At 49.6% G+C, this 16,610-nt stretch overlaps 1 protein-coding gene across 23 annotated transcripts; it reads left to right on the plus strand.

Annotated features, from left to right (window-relative positions):
• The first annotated feature begins 1,173 nt into the window (after positions 1-1,173).
• Positions 1,174-15,789, plus strand: picalma (phosphatidylinositol binding clathrin assembly protein a). 23 transcript variants are annotated; one of them, XM_029848230.1, is made up of 23 exons: positions 1,174-1,331; positions 1,469-1,688; positions 5,900-6,042; positions 6,124-6,199; positions 6,277-6,379; positions 6,630-6,723; positions 6,832-6,943; positions 7,216-7,322; positions 7,398-7,439; positions 7,954-7,965; positions 8,106-8,191; positions 8,384-8,576; positions 8,836-8,969; positions 9,202-9,287; positions 10,071-10,217; positions 11,594-11,674; positions 12,281-12,391; positions 12,963-13,091; positions 13,206-13,236; positions 13,326-13,425; positions 14,160-14,219; positions 14,294-14,395; positions 14,579-15,789. In XM_029848230.1, exons 2-23 carry the CDS (start codon positions 1,559-1,561, stop codon positions 14,591-14,593), a joined length of 2,094 nt encoding a protein of 697 aa, XP_029704090.1. In that variant the 5' UTR covers positions 1,174-1,331; positions 1,469-1,558; the 3' UTR covers positions 14,594-15,789. The 23 variants fall into 23 exon arrangements, with proteins under 23 accessions (XP_029704090.1, XP_029704094.1, XP_029704095.1 ...); XM_029848234.1 differs by having other exon boundaries at positions 14,585-15,789; XM_029848235.1 differs by having other exon boundaries at positions 12,972-13,091.
• Positions 15,790-16,610: the final 821 nt, after the last annotated feature.

A 16,610-nucleotide genomic window follows, 5' to 3' on the forward strand; every position in this document is an offset into this window, starting at 1 on the left:
TGAGCTCTCCGATAACCTTGACCCAGATGTTTGACCTTCATGTTAGGCTTGTACATGCTCATCATTAGGAAAGGTCCCCATCCTCTGGGCAGCTGTCTAACACTGACTGTACGCCGCCCAAGTGTTCAGCAACACCTGCACAAATGGGGTTTCATGGTTTAAACGTGAAGCTTTCGTCCAGCAGTTCTCAGGAGACATGGAAACAAATTTTATGCTCTTCTATAAGGAGAAAGAAAAGTTGAGATTCACACCCATTTAATGATATAGGGACCAGTAATTTTTTCTAAGTTTTGATTGCTGTGCTCACCTCACAACCTTTATATCTCTGTGTATGCCTTCATATATGTGTACGAACTAGACATGGTTAACCCAAATAAACGTAATTTTTAGTCTTAAAAGCATCAGATAATGAAGCGAGTGATCACTGAAAAACACATACAGACTCTGACCACTAGATGTCAGTGTCCCCTTTGCAGACCGAGCTCCTTTTAAAATGGCGCTTCTTCATGGAAATGTGCTCGCTGTCGAATAAAACTGACAGATTCTGCCCAAACAAAAGTTGCGAAAGTGGAACATAAGTGTTTGAACTTCTTACATCCACTAACAATCCATGAAAACTTTCTCGATTTCGGAGGGGGACACATTTAGATTTCATTTTTAAACTGGTCAGTAAAAGGATTCGCCATCATCTTTCAAAATTCTTTCAAAATGTCCTTAAATTCATTTAACTGTTGATTTAAACCAGAGTTTTGTCGTATTTCTGTGCCCATTCAACGGAGTTAACCCAGGACACCTACAAATCAAAATATAACACTTGGCCTACGCCGGAAATTATGATCTCGCCACAATAAAATATTGAAACGGATGATCAAAGTAATTCGTTACAGCTCGGTCTTAAAGCCGTTTATTTGGTGGTGGTAGAAAAGGTTTTATTTCTGTGAAAACCAAACAAAAATAGCAATATACCTAGATTTTGATCACTTGTGTCCCGAAAAGTTACTGAACACGAAATATGATGAAATGTGTTGTCTCGGTCTCATAAAAGAAAAAAAGTCACACAAAAAACCCACTATCACAAACTGTGATATGACGTAATTGTATCGATTGAATACAGTCAATAACAACACAGCCTTCTTTCTTTGGGTTCGTTAGCCACTCGGCGGGTCTTTTATTGTGAAATCCCGCCGGAAGCTGACACCAGTCCGCATTAGTGTCAGCAGCCGCTGCGCTGATCGAGCAGTCCGGGAAGAGGAGACGAGCCGTGTGGACGCCAGGACTCGACCCAATTCGTGGTGACTATCTCGTCGTGTTCACAGACAGGTGCTGTCCAGGTGTGTGCGGCTCTGTTGCCCTTCTGCCGGGCATCGATCTGCTCTCCGAGCCCGCTGTGACGCCTGTCTTCGTCCTCTCTGTCTCCGTCTGTCCGTCCCTCCGTCTGTCCCCCCCGTCTGTCTCCACTCGTCTCCAGCTTTGTCAGGTAGCGCCGAGGCTCGGAGTGCGGATCCATCGAAGCGAGGCTGGTTTTGGTCGTGTTGTGATCGAACCCTCGGAGCCCAGGATGTCTGGACAGAGCATTACGGACCGGATCACCGCTGCCCAGCACAGTGTCACCGGCTCGGCCATCACCAAGACTGTGTGCAAGGCGACCACTCACGAAATCATGGGGCCTAAAAAGAAGCACTTGGATTGTAAGTATTCTGCTTTTTTGGCAGCTTTTGGAGCTGTAGTGGGCTTTTTAAATGATCCTCGGCTGCTCGGGGCTGTTTTATTGGTTATCATCGACATGTGGATGCTATCTTTGTGGCTAGGAGGCCTGCGCTTTCAGCAAGCCTGCTTTAATTTATTGACTTATTAACATAGTATATTATTCTAAACCCCACGGCTTAATGCCGGAGGTGTCTAATAAACCTCGGGTTTGATTTTGTAAATCATTCTTGCAGACGTGTTTGTCCTTTTTCCTGGCTGTCAGCTGACAGTTTAGCAGCTCTTTGCTAACGCTAACCTGAACATTTACAGAATATTAGCAACTAAAGTGCATCTTTAGTCAGTTTCAGAGGGTTTGTAGCCGTCTGGGGGTTTGAAAAAGCACCAAAATAACAATTTAAAGTAGGCAAAAGTTTGCCAGCTCAGTTCTCAAGCCCACTGATCTGTTTTATTATGTCAGACTCGCAGATTTAAATGAGAATCCTTTATCTCTGGTATTTACCAGGTACCCGGACATACCTGTGGGACTGATATAGTATTCAGCATTATACAATTTAGCCCACTGTTCCTTCCAGCCTGGCTTTTTCAGCTTGTCTGTATACATCAGGAGGTTTTGTGGACTTTGACTTGGAGCTTTATCAAGGAAACAAGTCCACCCAACAAACGGGTGTTGAGCAGAGTCCCAGTAAGGTTTGTAAGGTTGAAGTGGACTCTTATTTTACTCCTGACTGCTCTCACTTTCTCCTTTTAATCTGTTTAAAATCGGCCCGAGACCTCTGTGACGAAGTTCAGCTAAAAAAAGAAGAAGGGAACAGTCGTGGGCAGACGTGTTGGCGTATTCCGTCCGCCGGCGTCACCACGAGGGTCGTTCATATTCAGAAAGCGGGGAGACCCGCTGATTTCAGGACACGTGTGCACTCTAATCCAGTTCACAATCGTCTTCCATTTGCAGTTTGCGGTTTGTTTCGGACCCAATCGGCCTCGTGCCGCGTGTCAAACTCTATTAAGCAGCAAAGGTGGCAGCCAGAGACCCCGGCAGGGGCTCAGTGAATGGCAGAAAACCATTAACATGACTGGCCTCCATCGTTAATGGTTACTAATGGTTATACGAGCTCGCGGCTGGAGCGTCGTCAGCTGGAAATGAGTTGGTCCAGTTTAATTTAGAGCGGTCCCAGAGATTCAAGAGGGCTGAATGGGGCTCTTCGTTTGCCCTTTCCTGACCCGCCAGGTATGACGGGTGTTTGGGGCTCCTCCTGGTTACACTTTAGGCGTGACGGCGATGACCACGTCCAGATTTTGGACGTTGGGTTTATTGTTATGAGTTGTCCTTAATGGTATTTTGTCTATTGTGGGACCAGTGGGCGCTCTCGTTGTATGGCAACGTACCGTTTTGTGGTTTCCCGCCCCCACCCAGTAATGACTGCTCTTACGTAAGGGTGCGTTTGCATTGACCCGCCTGCTCAAAGGTCCGTCAGGAGTGCACGAGCGCGTGAGATTAGCGCTGCACCGTCACCCAGCAGCAGCTAACCTTTACGGCAGCTTCCTGCTCTAGTGGGGGTTTTTCGTGAATAAATGTGTGATCCCCCCCCCCCTTTTTTTTTAAAATGTCAGTGAGTTGATGTAGACTTTAAAGCTTCCAGGAGGCTCTGAGCCTTTTCCATATCCTGGCCTCTATGCAAAGTAGCTCGGAATGGAGCGCTGGCACCTTGAAAGAGCTCGTTCTTGCCTTGCCTGCTTTATCGGTGGGTTGTGGGTTTGGTTCTGTGGCTGTAGAATGCTCTGCCTCTGACAGGTGCTTCTGCTGGTCGAAGGCCTGACGTGTCACCAGTGACGACATGAACCCAGCTTTAATAGTACCGGTTGATAACTGGGTTTATTTAGACCAGTCTGGATCCATGACCACGGCCTCTGACTACTTCCTGCTGGCTCTTCTCAGCAGTTCTGTCACTGGATTAATCTCCACTGGGTCGGACACCCGGGACGGTGGCTGGGACGCCCGGCAGGCGCCTTACGCCACGCCAGGATGCCGAATATCCCAGTTCAATCCCCGTTCAGTAATGAGCTATTAAACTAGGAGGAATTCCAGCATTTAAATTGATCAGCAAATGTATCTTTTCCCGAAGCGTTCCCGTTCTAAAGCCAATGTGGGGCAGAACCAACAGGTTTGTTTCAGAGGTCGGGGACGTTGGGATTTGAATGCTTCTACTATTGATGAGGTATATTTGAGGTGCGTGTCCTCGTAGAGGTGGGAGTGACGCTGCGCCTCCATTTCAGCTTTTCTGCCCATCAGACGCTTCCCAAAGCAGGAAGCGTTTGTTCTTAAAGCGTTGGGAGGAAGTCCTTGCGTAACCGGGTCCGAGGGGACCGGACCGATGGGACGTGAGATTAGCAGCGGGGACACTTTTGACCCTTTTCCTGACAATTATCCTGCTGATTACACTCATGCAAGAACACAAGCAATCCCGCTATCTTGACATTCCATCATTTCCACCCCGATTGAAGTGGCTTGGGCGTCATCCTCCCAGGAAGGAGCTGTGCTCAGCAAAGCCAGGAAAGCAAACCCGCTGCTCCGTCATGAAGCTCGCGTCTGTAGCGCAGGTCGCTAATTAATCATCCGTGGGGCTTTTGTAGTCTCACCTGTCTGTGGTTTGACAGATGTGAGCATGAAACGCTTCCTGCTTTTCCCCCTTTAGAGTTCCGTGAATCTGTCTCGGACTGTGACGGGTCACACAGCAGCGTAAATCTGCACCTCTGATTCTGCCGTGGTTCCCCGGTGATCACGGTTGATCACGCTCGGCCCCGCTTCTCCTTTTCTGAATGAGTTCTAAGGTTAAAGCTGGGAATGCTCCTCCGTTATTCCCAACATTAATACCCACTTTTACTCGGCATCAGAGACCAGTTCTGGTGGAACCGGCCGCACCTCTCAGAGGTTGCAGAACCATTAAATGGGTATTTGGTAAGAAGGACGTTAAGGGAAATTATTTTTAATCTTCAACGGTTTCAGTTCCCTTTTGAATGTGTTTTAGGGAAGTGTGCGGGTTTTTCTTCCCAGTGGCTGTTTCACAAACGGGAATCTTTGGCCACATGCTGGTTGAAATGGGTCACCAGAACTTTACTGCAGCTCTAACGGCGGCGTCCAGAGGCCGAAGGGGCTGCAAGCTGTTGGCGCCACCAGACGGTGCAGCCGGAGGGAGGCCGTCCTCGTCAGCGCGTCACCATCGCTGTCAGCGTCACGTTCCGTTTCCGTGTCATTTTAATGGAAATTCCTCCATAAACGATGTGTTTACTGCTCTTTGTTTACAGCTGTGCCTCCTTTGGCCTTTCCTGATGTCACCTCACGGCGGTTTGTTCTTTTGATCCACGTGATTCTCTCCACTTCTTGTTAAACAAGATTAAATATTTATATTTCTAGGTTGTAATTAGCATATACCAGAGTCCAATATTAGCGATTTGAACGCACAAAACAAGAGGAAGTTTGTGGGTTTCCAACTGCCACTAGACCTGTTTCTGATGTGTCTGAAAAGGCTTTTGTTTGCACATGAGTAGCACTATTGTGCGTGTAAAAAGCAAAAAGCCTTTTGTCCGGCCTGGAGTAAACACTGAAAAGATCCATAGACCAGCCGTGTAAACAGGGCTGGATGGTGGCGCGGCCGCCGCTCCCACCAGGGTGAACGCTAGGTGTTGGCAGCGTGGCCGTGGCGATGCGTGGCCATACACGCCTGGATAAAAACACGCCCGGCAACACAAGAAGAAATGTAGCCTGAAATATCGGATTTGCTTAAATAGCTATTGACGCTGTGTGGGAATGAATATTGGAAAACTGGGATCTTCCTTGGCAGTAGGCCTGCGCGACTCTGGAAAATTGTGGTTTGATTTTTAGAATTGAGATAAAGCTCCGGCGGGTTCGGGTTCGAGTTCAGGAAGTGTCTTTAGTGCGCGCTGACTCGGCAGAATCCCCTGAAATTCGGAGCGTTACGGCATCATTTGTGCTGCCGCTGCAGAACGTTTGTGTCGCCGCCAATAATGCTGGCTCATCGTTTAGACACACTACAGCTCATCCCAACCCTTTCTTTAGCAATCGCTCTGTGCAATTACGTCCTTAAATCGGAGTACTGTAGCTGTCATAGATCACGTGAAGGCGCCACGTGTGCGGTCACGACGCTGAATTCCTGCTTTATTCCTCGTTACTCCTCAGATTTGATTCAGTGCACCAACGAGATGAACGTGAACATCCCTCAGCTGGCCGACACCTTGTTTGAGAGGACCGCCAACACCAGCTGGGTGGTGGTGTTCAAGTCCCTCACCGCCACCCACAATCTGATGGTCTACGGCAACGAGGTCGGCGCTCATCCCTCCACGCTGCTGCAGGTTCTTTGGCCTCTGCACGCTTGCTCATCTTTCAACCTCTTTCTTTTTTAGAGATTTATCCAATATTTGGCATCAAGGAACACACTATTCAACCTCAGTAATTTTTTGGACAAGAGCGGCCTCCAAGGTATGGAGTTGATCCTCTGGGCACAATGTTTGGCTGGATGAGGTCCTGATTAACCGCCAGGCCTCCTCCCGACGCAGGTTACGACATGTCGACGTTCATCCGGAGGTACAGCCGCTACCTGAACGAGAAGGCGGTTTCCTACAGACAAGTTGCCTTTGATTTCACTAAAGTGAAAAGGGGGTAAGACCATGGAAACCTGTTATGAACGCGTTGTTGTTCATTCTGTATCTATCTTTTTGGATTATGCACTAAAATAGCTAAATAAGCCAAACGAGTCACAAAATATGCATAATTATTAACTACGTATTTGCCAAAAGTGGCAGTTAATGAATACACAAATGGGGAAAGTAGCGTAGCTGCTGTGCTCATCTTATCCGTGCAGGTTGTCATGGTTACAGACAGCTTTACCAGCTTGCCCCCCCCTCTGTAGGTCCGACGGCGTCATGAGAACCATGAGCACGGAGAAACTCCTCAAGACCGTCCCCATCATCCAGAACCAGATGGACGTGTTGCTGGACTTCAATGTGAGCTTCCTGTGCTTCCTGTGTGTCAGTCACTCCGCTTTAATGCCCCCCCCCACCCACCCCCCCTCCCCCGGTCTTCAACGTTCCCCATTTCTGCCTCTTTCGCAGGTGAATGCGAATGAACTCACCAACGGTGTGATCAACGCCGCCTTCATGCTCCTCTTCAAGGACGCCATCCGGCTGTTTGCTGCCTACAACGAGGGCATCATCAACCTCTTGGGTAACGCTCAAGCCCGACGGCCGCTCACGCTAACTTTGCCCCGTTTTGAACCGCAGAGAGCGATGACAGAGGTCAGAAACTGATTCCAAGGTGATCAGAGAGATCCACGAGGGCAGATGATGCACTGGTGGGCAAACCTCAGGGTCAACTAATCTGGAAGAATGCAGCTTTAGGCCGATGTTGCTGCTCTCTGACTCTTTTAACGCTGCTGTCGACATACAGAACCTTAAACAGGAATCCTCACTGCCGCTTTTGTGCTTTGCTGTTGATAGAGAAGTATTTTGACATGAAGAAAGTCCAGTGCAAAGAGGGACTGGATGTCTACAAGAAGTTCCTCACCCGAATGACAAGAATCTCCGAGTTCCTGAAGGTGGCAGAGGTAAGCGGAGCGGCCGTCGACCCGCGCGGGTCCGATCGTAACGGCCGGTACCCTGACGCCTCTGTCCTGTTGCAGCAAGTGGGCATCGACCGAGGGGACATCCCGGACCTGTCTCAGGTTAGTCCCGACACGGAACGGCCGAGCTTTGCGTTGATCTCGGCCTCGCGCCATTCGCTTGCTTCGCCGATGGGACTCGATTAACGCTCGTTGATGTGACGTGTACGGCATCTGGGGAGACGCGGGTCGGTTTGCAGCTTCAGTACACGGGAAGAGACATGGAGCATGAGGCCTCGTCGTCGGGTGACCTCCAAAACACAGGATATGTTGAAGCACCGAGTGCTGCTTTAGCCAGGCCATGCATGTTGCTGATCTAACCCCCCCCCCCCCCTCTTAACCGTGCACATCATACAGCAAATAAAGGTGTGAATCAGCGGTTTAACCTTATCTTGCACAGAACAGTGATCTGTAAAGTGTGCCATGTGATCTTAGGTGTTATTTTGACCCTGCGTTGCCTTTATACCTTATATTATCTTATCAAAGTGACCCGGAATTAGAGCGATTTCTTGTCATCTTGACTGTCACCACCTTTATTTTCTGTATCTTTCCCTTCTTTCTACTGCTCCATTTTCAGTTTACAGTTTGTGTAAGTATTTCAACCTTTTCTCTCTCCCTCTGTGGTCTGGAGTCGCTCTGACTTGGCATGCCTCAGTATTTCACGTTTTCTTCCAAAGACCTGTCGAATCGGACTCATGAAATTTAATGTGTGACTGACGTTCATGCCAGGCCCCCAGCAGCTTACTGGACGCCCTGGAGCAGCACTTGGCCTCCTTAGAGGGAAAGAAAGTGAAGGATTCAACAGCAGCGAGCAGGTATTCTTATGGTTTAATCATTAGCTGCTAGCGTCTGTACTCTCTTTATATGGCTGTTTCATTTAGCTGCACCAAAGGCTGAAGAACTCTTCGGCTTCATTTAGTGCCTTTCAAAAAAAATATCAGAATTTAAATGCTCAAGACGTTTGTTTCCGGTGTCACTGATGAGTGAAAACGCCATCTTTTGTTCAGGGCGAGCACGCTCTCCAGCGCGGTGTCCTCCCTGGCCAACACGGGCATGTCCTTGACCAGAGTGGACGAGAGGGAAAGACAGGCGGCGCTGGAAGAGGAGCAGGCTCGTCTGAAAGCACTGAAAGTACGCCCCCCCCACCAAACTCCTCACCCAGTCACCCAACACAAGGTTCCTGAGGCTGCTGGTGTCAGGGTGGGAAATGCTGCACTCATCCATCGATGTGGCCCATTAGCATTAGCATTAGCCAGAGTAAACTGACAAATAAGCCGACTCGTGCTTTGAAATGTTCCTTTTCCCGTCCAGAAAACTGTCCTTTTCCACACTTGTGAGCTAATGTTTGAATCTAAAAGATGCGAATAGACGGGAGGACATGATGCAACCACCTTTTAAAAACGACGTCCTGCTGTATTGTCCAGGAAAAGTAATTATCCTGCTGTCAAACTAATTCCAGGAACAGCGTCTGAAGGAGCTCCAGAGGAATCCAGCTATAGCGACCACAGACTCGTCCCCTGTCTCTACAGCAGGTGGGACCGTCAACTCGGTCCCAGTTATTGACCTTTTCTCTACTCCCAGCTCCACCAACAGGTGAGGCCAGGTTGACCTCTGAAAGTCTCTCCCGGGCACAATTGGGATGTTTTTAAAGTGACGGCGATCAGAGCAGAGAACAAATTAGGACAAACCTGCAATCCCAGGCTTTTGGAATCATGGGATTTAATGGGAGCTGCTCTTTGGACTGTGCTTTGTCATGAATGTTTGGTCGATGAGTAACTAGTGGAACAGTAACTAGTGTCCTTGTTTTCCTGCTTGTCTCCTCCAGCAACTCGAAAGCAGCAAATGACCTGCTGGATCTGCAACCAGCGTTCCAGCAGCCTCTGTCCATCCCTGCCACCAACACATGGGGAGGTGAGGACGCTGCTGGGCCACGCTTGGGTCTAGATACCTGATGCATCCACACACACACAGCTTCACGTACTCTGAAGGTCAGGGACTTGAGGTTCATGGGGGCAGCTCCAGGTAGCCAGTGGGGAGACGTGGGCCTGCTTAGGCTGGTGGAGACCAGAGCTGCTGCTATGTTCTGGACCACCTGAGGCAGCTTCACCACACACACACACACACACATGGGTGTGTCTGTCAGAAGAGCGTGGCAGCGGTCAGTGCAGGAGATCAGCATGACTCGGAGCAGCAGCGGGGTTGGGAAGAGCCGGATTATTCTGATGTTGGATGCGGTAAAGCGGCGTAACGGGCCGACTGAGGCCGCGTGATCAGAAAACCATCAGCTGACCATCAGTCATGACTTCTTATAGCCCCATCACATCCAAAATGACACCGTCCTAAAGCGCAACCTCCTAAAAGAGACGTCACGCTAGCGATTTTACAGCGATATTGTCATTATAAGGAAGGTTATTTTATGATTTTGGTTAAGAGGACGTTATATGCTCACCTGTGGTGATCAGTTTCTTTGGGGCGGATTTACTGGTCAGCCTTTTTGCTGCTATTGCTGCTCGGAGCTGGAACTCGGGGAACGGCGTTACGCTGTAAATGGGTCTTTATCATCGCTGTTGTCGTCTGGGTTTCATCATTTGCATCACTAACCGTTTCCCTTCACGTCATCTATTCAAATTCCTGAACTCGTCACTGCATTTTAATGTCTGTCTGCCTTTCTTTATTGTCTCCACTCCTGTTCAGATCCTTTCAATTCTTCTACAGAAGCTGAGGAGGAACCCATTCCAAATCCTTTCCTCCCTCTCCCTGTTGTCGATCCTGTCCACCCCACTGCTTTTTCCCTGGACTCTGGCAGCCTGTCCTCTTGGACACCTAATAATGAAGCGCTGGGTGGGATGAGCCATCACTACATGTGTTTCCATTTTGTGCCTGCACAGCATTTTAGCATAAAGATGCAGCTTGCGTTGCCTGTTGAGGTGCACGACGTTTCGCAGCAGCATGAAAAGCAACCGAGGGAGTGTCTGAAGTGGTTTTGGGGCGCTATAACTCCCCCCTTTTAATGTCACTCGGGAGGGTTAAGCTGGGATTAGCAGCGCCCCGCTACTGTGATGGGTCGTCTTCACACAAGAACAGTCAGGAAGTTCTACAACATCACCTCTGGTCTTCTTGGGCTTGATGCTACACCTCACTTTGGGGATAATCTGCCATTTTTCCCCTGCAGATCTTCTAAAGATTTCTTAGATTGGATGAGGCTTGTTGCCGGGCAACCATTTGTATCTCTTAGGCCGCTTCCGGACATTCAGAGTTGTCCTGTTTGGACACCTTTGTCTGGGGTCCTCGACTCCTTGGATCAGGGCTTAATCTGGTTCCCCCAAACGTGCGGTTTTAAAACTACGGCCCTAAAGTTTGAGCTCAGATGATCATAGAATCTTATTTCTCACCCTCTGGAAGTCGTTTGGGTGCTTTTTCTCCAAACTTTGGGAGGATTTCGGCTGTAACGGAGCCCCTCGCTACCTTTCAGGAAGTGTCAAAGCTCAGGGTCTGAATCCTGAATGTGTCAGTCTAATAACACCTTTTCCAATACATTCTAAAAATCTTTCTTTTTTAGGGGAAGGGGGGGATTGTCTGTAGGTTGTTGGAGTATTTTTATTATTAATTATTCAGCATAAGTCTGTGGGGAAAAAATTAGCTTGCGTTAGTGTCATAAATGCATAACATGCTGCATAATTCAACATGTTGGTGAGCAGCCGCTGACTGATGGATGTTTAGCCTCTTTAAATTGGAGCTACTGAGCTTCATGCTCACATGTTCAGTGCTGAGACCACAGAACTCTGAGGTACAAATATAGAAATGTGTCTCATTAGCATGCTAACGCCAGACAAAGCTTTTCTTTTTAGCATCTTTGCTTTTAAGAGCCATTTTTTCCTCTGTTTTTAGTTTTCCCCACATTGGTGCTTTGCTGCCAGGTTCTGTTGTGGATCATGGATTGGTTGAACTGTCACACTTCTTATTAGAACCTGCTGCTTTGTCCTCTACGCGGCTGCATGTGTCTGTTTGGGATTAGCTGCCAGCTGCTGCCACTCCTGAGGGTTAGCCCCATCATTTAAGGGATCTGATCACGTCCTAAAACCTTTTCCCCCATTTCCAGAGGTGCCTGGCTTTCCTGCTGCCATGTTCACTGCTATTGATTTTGGCTTGATTTTAAATATTTCCCCTGCTTCCTCCGTGTTCTCTTTTTATCTGGTTCTTTTTCTGCTTGCTGTCAGACTCCTTCAGTGGGACAAACCCTTATAGAAACACTGCTCTCTTCCAATCTGAACCCCCTGCCTTAGCTGGTCTGTTCAGAGGTACGTACACTGGGGTTAAGATGGGAAATCACCTGCACCAGTTTAGCTTTCGGGCTGAGGAATTCTGTGAATTTTGCTTTTGTGCTGTATTTTTCTTCTGGGGACTTCTGGGGAGGCGACTATTCAGTCATAGACCTGTTTATTTTACTTTTCCTTTACATGCAGCACGGTGACAAACGCTCAAAAGCACAATGCAACAGCTATATCGTCAAAATGAAAGAGTAAGCTGAGATTTCTCTCCGTTTGGAAAGTCCAAATTGGAGTTTAAGAGAGAAGTTGCTCATCAAGTCCTTCATAAGAACTCTTATTTGTGGTGGATGAAGTGAAATGAGTCAGTGAAACAGTCTGAAAATGATTAAAAGTGACATTTTTGTGTATGTTAAGTGACAGAATGTAAAAATGAAGATGGGTCAACAATATAAAATTTCAAGTTGCCATGATATTGGCCTCTGGGAATATAAATTGCCACCACTTGCCTCCACAAATGTGCCTCTGAAGACCAGGATCCCATTTATCCTCCTCCATTACCAAAGATAAAACCCAACTAGGGGAACCTAGCTGCTGACCTCTGTGACCCCGGCGGCTGATTGTTCTCTCCGTCTTCAGGGTTTCCAGCCTCCCCGACGCCCCAGCAGCCCCAGAACTCTCAAAGCCTCAACGTTGACTTTGACTCGGTGTTTGGCAACAACACCAACGCCAACAACCTGGAGTCCACAGGTGAGTTTCACCCTCCTGCCACCTGTCTGCCATCGCTCTGCCCCCACCAGGCCACCATCAGCTGCCTTTGGTTGCTCTTTTATTTTGTGCTCCACTCGCTGTGAATGAGGCACCGTCAATAAAACCGCAGCAGTGTCTCAGCTCTGGACCGAATACCGGTGTGTGTAACGCGCCCTGACGAGTTTGAGAAGGAAAAGAAAGGCGTTCCACCCTCACTGGGTCCCGTGCTGCTCACAGTCTCACGGCTTCTGATTTATTGATTTCTTTTTTTTTCTCCTTTTCCTCGTCCTGGGGTAAAACACACTCACTCCCCGGGGCCTTGGCTTTTTGCATGGCATATGCATGATTGGGTGAGTTGATTCAACACACTTCTCACACAGTCTGGACTGGATCCATGTGTGTTATTTTTTATGAGCTCTGCCTTTGTGCCATTCATGCTCATGCTTTTCTCTGTGTGTGTGTGTGTGTGTGTGTGTGTGTGTCGTCGTGTCGCCTCTGTTGTGGGTTCATCTTCTCTCGGCTCCTCCCTTCCTCTCCCACCCCTCTCCTCCTCGTCCCCCCTTTGTTTAAGACGTTTTAGGCGGCATCCTCAAACCCACAGTCACGTCCTTAACCAACCAGAGCACGCCCTTAAATGGCCAGCAGCCCCACAAACTGGTGTCCAACGACTTGGATTCATCTCTAGCCAACCTTGTTGGAAGTAAGTTTGCATCCCTGCACAAATAATTACCAAGAATAGTGGAAAACTTGGACCAATGATCAGATCTTGACCAATTATTGGGGGAAAACTGAGCTGTATTTGTGTTTTCCTCAGATTTGGGGATGAGCAATGGGACAGCTAAGAAGTAAGTCCACCCAAGCAGCGCCTCCGTCCACCCCCCTCGCGCAGAGCTGCAGACTCAACTTCATGTGCGTTGTGGCTCAATCATTGCAGTGATCTTCACTGGAGCCAGCCTGGGGAGAGGAAGCTGACGGGCGGCACCAACTGGCAGCCCAAGACGGCTCCTTCCACCACCTGGAACCCTGCAAACATGGTAACCATCAGCCCCGGATGAGCGGGGCGGGTGGCAAAGCGCCGTAATGTCCATCGCGCTGGCCTCTAGGGGGCGCAGCAGCCGTCGTCCAGCCTGTAGCTGCTCCCACCTGGGAAGGACGTCACGCTCCCGGTTTGAAAGGCATGGTTTGTATTCCAGGAAGTGTCGGGGAGAAAAGAGTTTGAAGGAAAGCTCTCAGCATCAAGACAGGCTCCGTTTTGTGGCGGAGGCTCCCGCTTTGGCACCGCCGCCGCGTCCGACTCGGCGGTTGAATCGCTGATGAAACGGAACCCTCCTCCAGACAAATCTGGGTTTGTTGTCGCTGCGGGAGAAGGAAGGAGGCACAGAGGAGCTCCCTCAGTGATCTGCGTCCGCGGGGGAGCGTCGCACCTGCGCCCCCGGCCGCTCCCTTTCTCTTCCCTCCGCCGCTTCCCTTTCCAGTCACGCGCTGGCGTCGAAGCGTGGACGGAAATGTTTCGTTTTTAACTCGCATCTGAGGGGTCTAAACCTTAAGGTGGAGGGCGTTTTAGGGAGGAGGAGAGGAGGAAAAACGGCTGCTTCGTTCACGTCGCGTACGTGAATATTCCTCTCCACGCGGCTCAGAAGCAGAGACGGGAGAAATAGGCAGGAGAAGCTTCCGCTGAGCTTGGTTCCACTCCAACGGGGCTTCTGGAAACCAGTCATAATGTCCTGATTCTCTAATAGAAAGCTTTTTTTCCCCCTCTCTTCTCCAGGCTCCATCTGTCGTTGCCTTCCCCGCAACCACGCCGACGGGCATGATGGCATACGCGATGGTAAGTCGGCAGGGACTGGGCTCAGCCAGTCGTTGGTAGCGTGCGCTCACGCTATGATGCTTCTCTTCCTTCAGCCTCCTCAGATGGGCTCCATGATGATGACACAGCCAGGCCTGCTCTACTCCCAGCCTGGGATCAGGCAAGCCAACCCGTTTGGTACCAACCCGGGTGCCCAGGTGACCGAGCTCCGAATACACACGCACAACTGGTGTCAAATAAGAGAGCGTGAAATGCTTGCTTAACCGGGTCAGCAAATCAAATCCCTCTAAAGAGGAGTTGTCAGAACTGTCGGGGTGGGAAGAGCAAAGGTCACTGGAGCTGCCGAGGTGCCGCTCGCCTTCATGTTTGTCTCTTTCCAGATGCAGTTCATGTAACCGGGAAGATTTGCGACCACCCTCGAAGCGAACGATCGATTTGCTTCCAATGACTCACATTTCACTGAGAATCAAAGGCCCCCAACAAGACTTGCTGAAGGAATCCCGCCGACCGGGAGCCGCCGCGGCCGTCGGAGAGGCAACACCGTGGACGTCGCGCCCGTCTCGTCGCGCGTGCGTCGTGGAGGCGGGAGAGGAGCGCGCCGCGTGGAGCGACGGCGGCCATCGGCGTGACGTGGAGCAGGCGGGGGACGGCACCCGCAGGGACCAGTGGGTTAACGGGAGGGCCGGGAGAGCCCAGGACGGCTTTCTCTCCGCTCTTCTCCAAATGAGGCAGTCTTGTTTTGATTATCAATCATGATTACCCTTTCTTTTTTTATTTTCAAATGCCCGGAATAAGAAACAAAATTGGGAAGACCTCTTGAGAACACCTCCCCCCCCCCATTTTGTACTGTTTGCAGTAGACATTCCTTGTGTATGGTTTGTATTTATTTATAATTACCTCCAGAGGGGCCGACAATAACTCAATGTAAATGTAAGAGTCACTGACCCCCTCCTCGCTGAAGGGCTTCAGCTTTCTCCATGGATGCGGTTGATTGTAGATTTGATTTTGAGTGTCCGAGATGATTTTCTAAGTTAATATAAAGTTTAAAGAGATGGTTTTGCTTCTTTGGGCCCTGAATATTCTCTCTGCTTAACGATGCGCCCGTGGCTCAAGAGGTCACGATGACAATATATGAGAGTTCTTTATGGATTAAGAGTCATTTCTCCCATCAGTGAAAGCTCATTTGTGCTGGAGGCGACGTAAAGGAACCCGCGTTTGTGCTTCTTCAGCTTACGGCATGTGTGTAACGCTCACCTTTAACAACACCGCTGGCTGCCACCTTCCAACCATGAATGTGCGGGCTCTCTTTAATGCTCAGATCATGTTTCTCCATCAGAACAAGATGGGAACACGAGTCGCTGTTCCAGCGTTGAACATTGCGCCACCATGGCAACGGTCTTCCATTAAATCGGTGTCATTTTAGGTGTCGCAGCAGGAGGCGGCTCTTGGCTTCAGCTCCTGCTCTGCTGCAACCCTGATGTCGGCGTTGAAGACAGCACCAGGCCCCTGACGTAGGCCTGGGGAAGAACGTCCTGTGTAGCTCTATTGGCATATGGTATTAAACTGTATTATTAAATGTACGGGATTGGAACCATGGAGTAGATTTGTATCCACACACAACTTGGCAGAGCAGGCCAGGACCAGGGACCTGCGGGAGCCACTTTTTTGGTGCTGGTGGAGGCCTGGGGGCCCAGAGAGGGCTGTTGATCGGCCACAGGGGTGGGGGCAGGTCTGAAAGATGGTCTGAACATAAAAGTGGCCCTTGTTTCATTTACTGAGCATATTTTCTGCATCTGACAGAATCTATTTTTGTTCTTGTTTTTTTTTCTCCAATAAAGTGCAAGCTTCCACGGTCCCGTTTCTGCTGCCGTTCTTTTCACGTCTCGGCATATTATGGGCTACATTCAGCCAAAAGGAGGGAGGCTCTCGAGTCATTGTTCAAATATTAAACGGCGCATTTCAGACCTGCACGGCTGAAAACGTCAGCAGCCTGAACACGTCCGGTCCAGGAGGTGGCTTTGCTCTGTCCACCACCGTCACGGTCTCTCCTGTCCACCTGTCCCTGTCCCAGGGTGGGTTCACACCCAGGAAGTGTGGCTGACTTGCATCAGTAGGGTGAAACCATGAAAAGATCGCAGTAGGTAGACCCAGAGACCAGGTCCAGACACCCCTCCCCAGGTCCAGACACCCCTCCCAGTGTCAGGACCTCTGCTGTATGTGATCCACATCACAAGGAAGCTGCTGCTGAACCCACAGGTGCAGCTGTCTGTATTCACACACACACACACACACACCCAACCACGATGTCCTGCTTGGTCGAATGTCTCCAGCAGTAATCAGAGGACACTTTGTTGTGCTGCCACTTCCTCTTATTTGAGATGCAGCAGGAAGATGCAGAGATGTTGACTTTGA

This window comes from Takifugu rubripes, chromosome 15 (genome assembly GCF_901000725.2).
Source record: "Takifugu rubripes chromosome 15, fTakRub1.2, whole genome shotgun sequence".
Taxonomy (NCBI): domain Eukaryota; kingdom Metazoa; phylum Chordata; class Actinopteri; order Tetraodontiformes; family Tetraodontidae; genus Takifugu; species Takifugu rubripes.

Excerpts from the sequence above, each read along its gene's own strand:
- picalma (XM_029848230.1), top strand. The coding sequence starts at position 1,559 with ATGTCTGGACAGAGCATTACGGACCGGATCACCGCTGCCCAGCACAGT. Across the intron at positions 13,092-13,205 it reads TCTAGCCAACCTTGTTGGAA|ATTTGGGGATGAGCAATGGG; the intron begins GTAAGTTTGCAT and ends TGTTTTCCTCAG. Across the intron at positions 13,237-13,325 it reads AGCAATGGGACAGCTAAGAA|TGATCTTCACTGGAGCCAGC; the intron begins GTAAGTCCACCC and ends CAATCATTGCAG.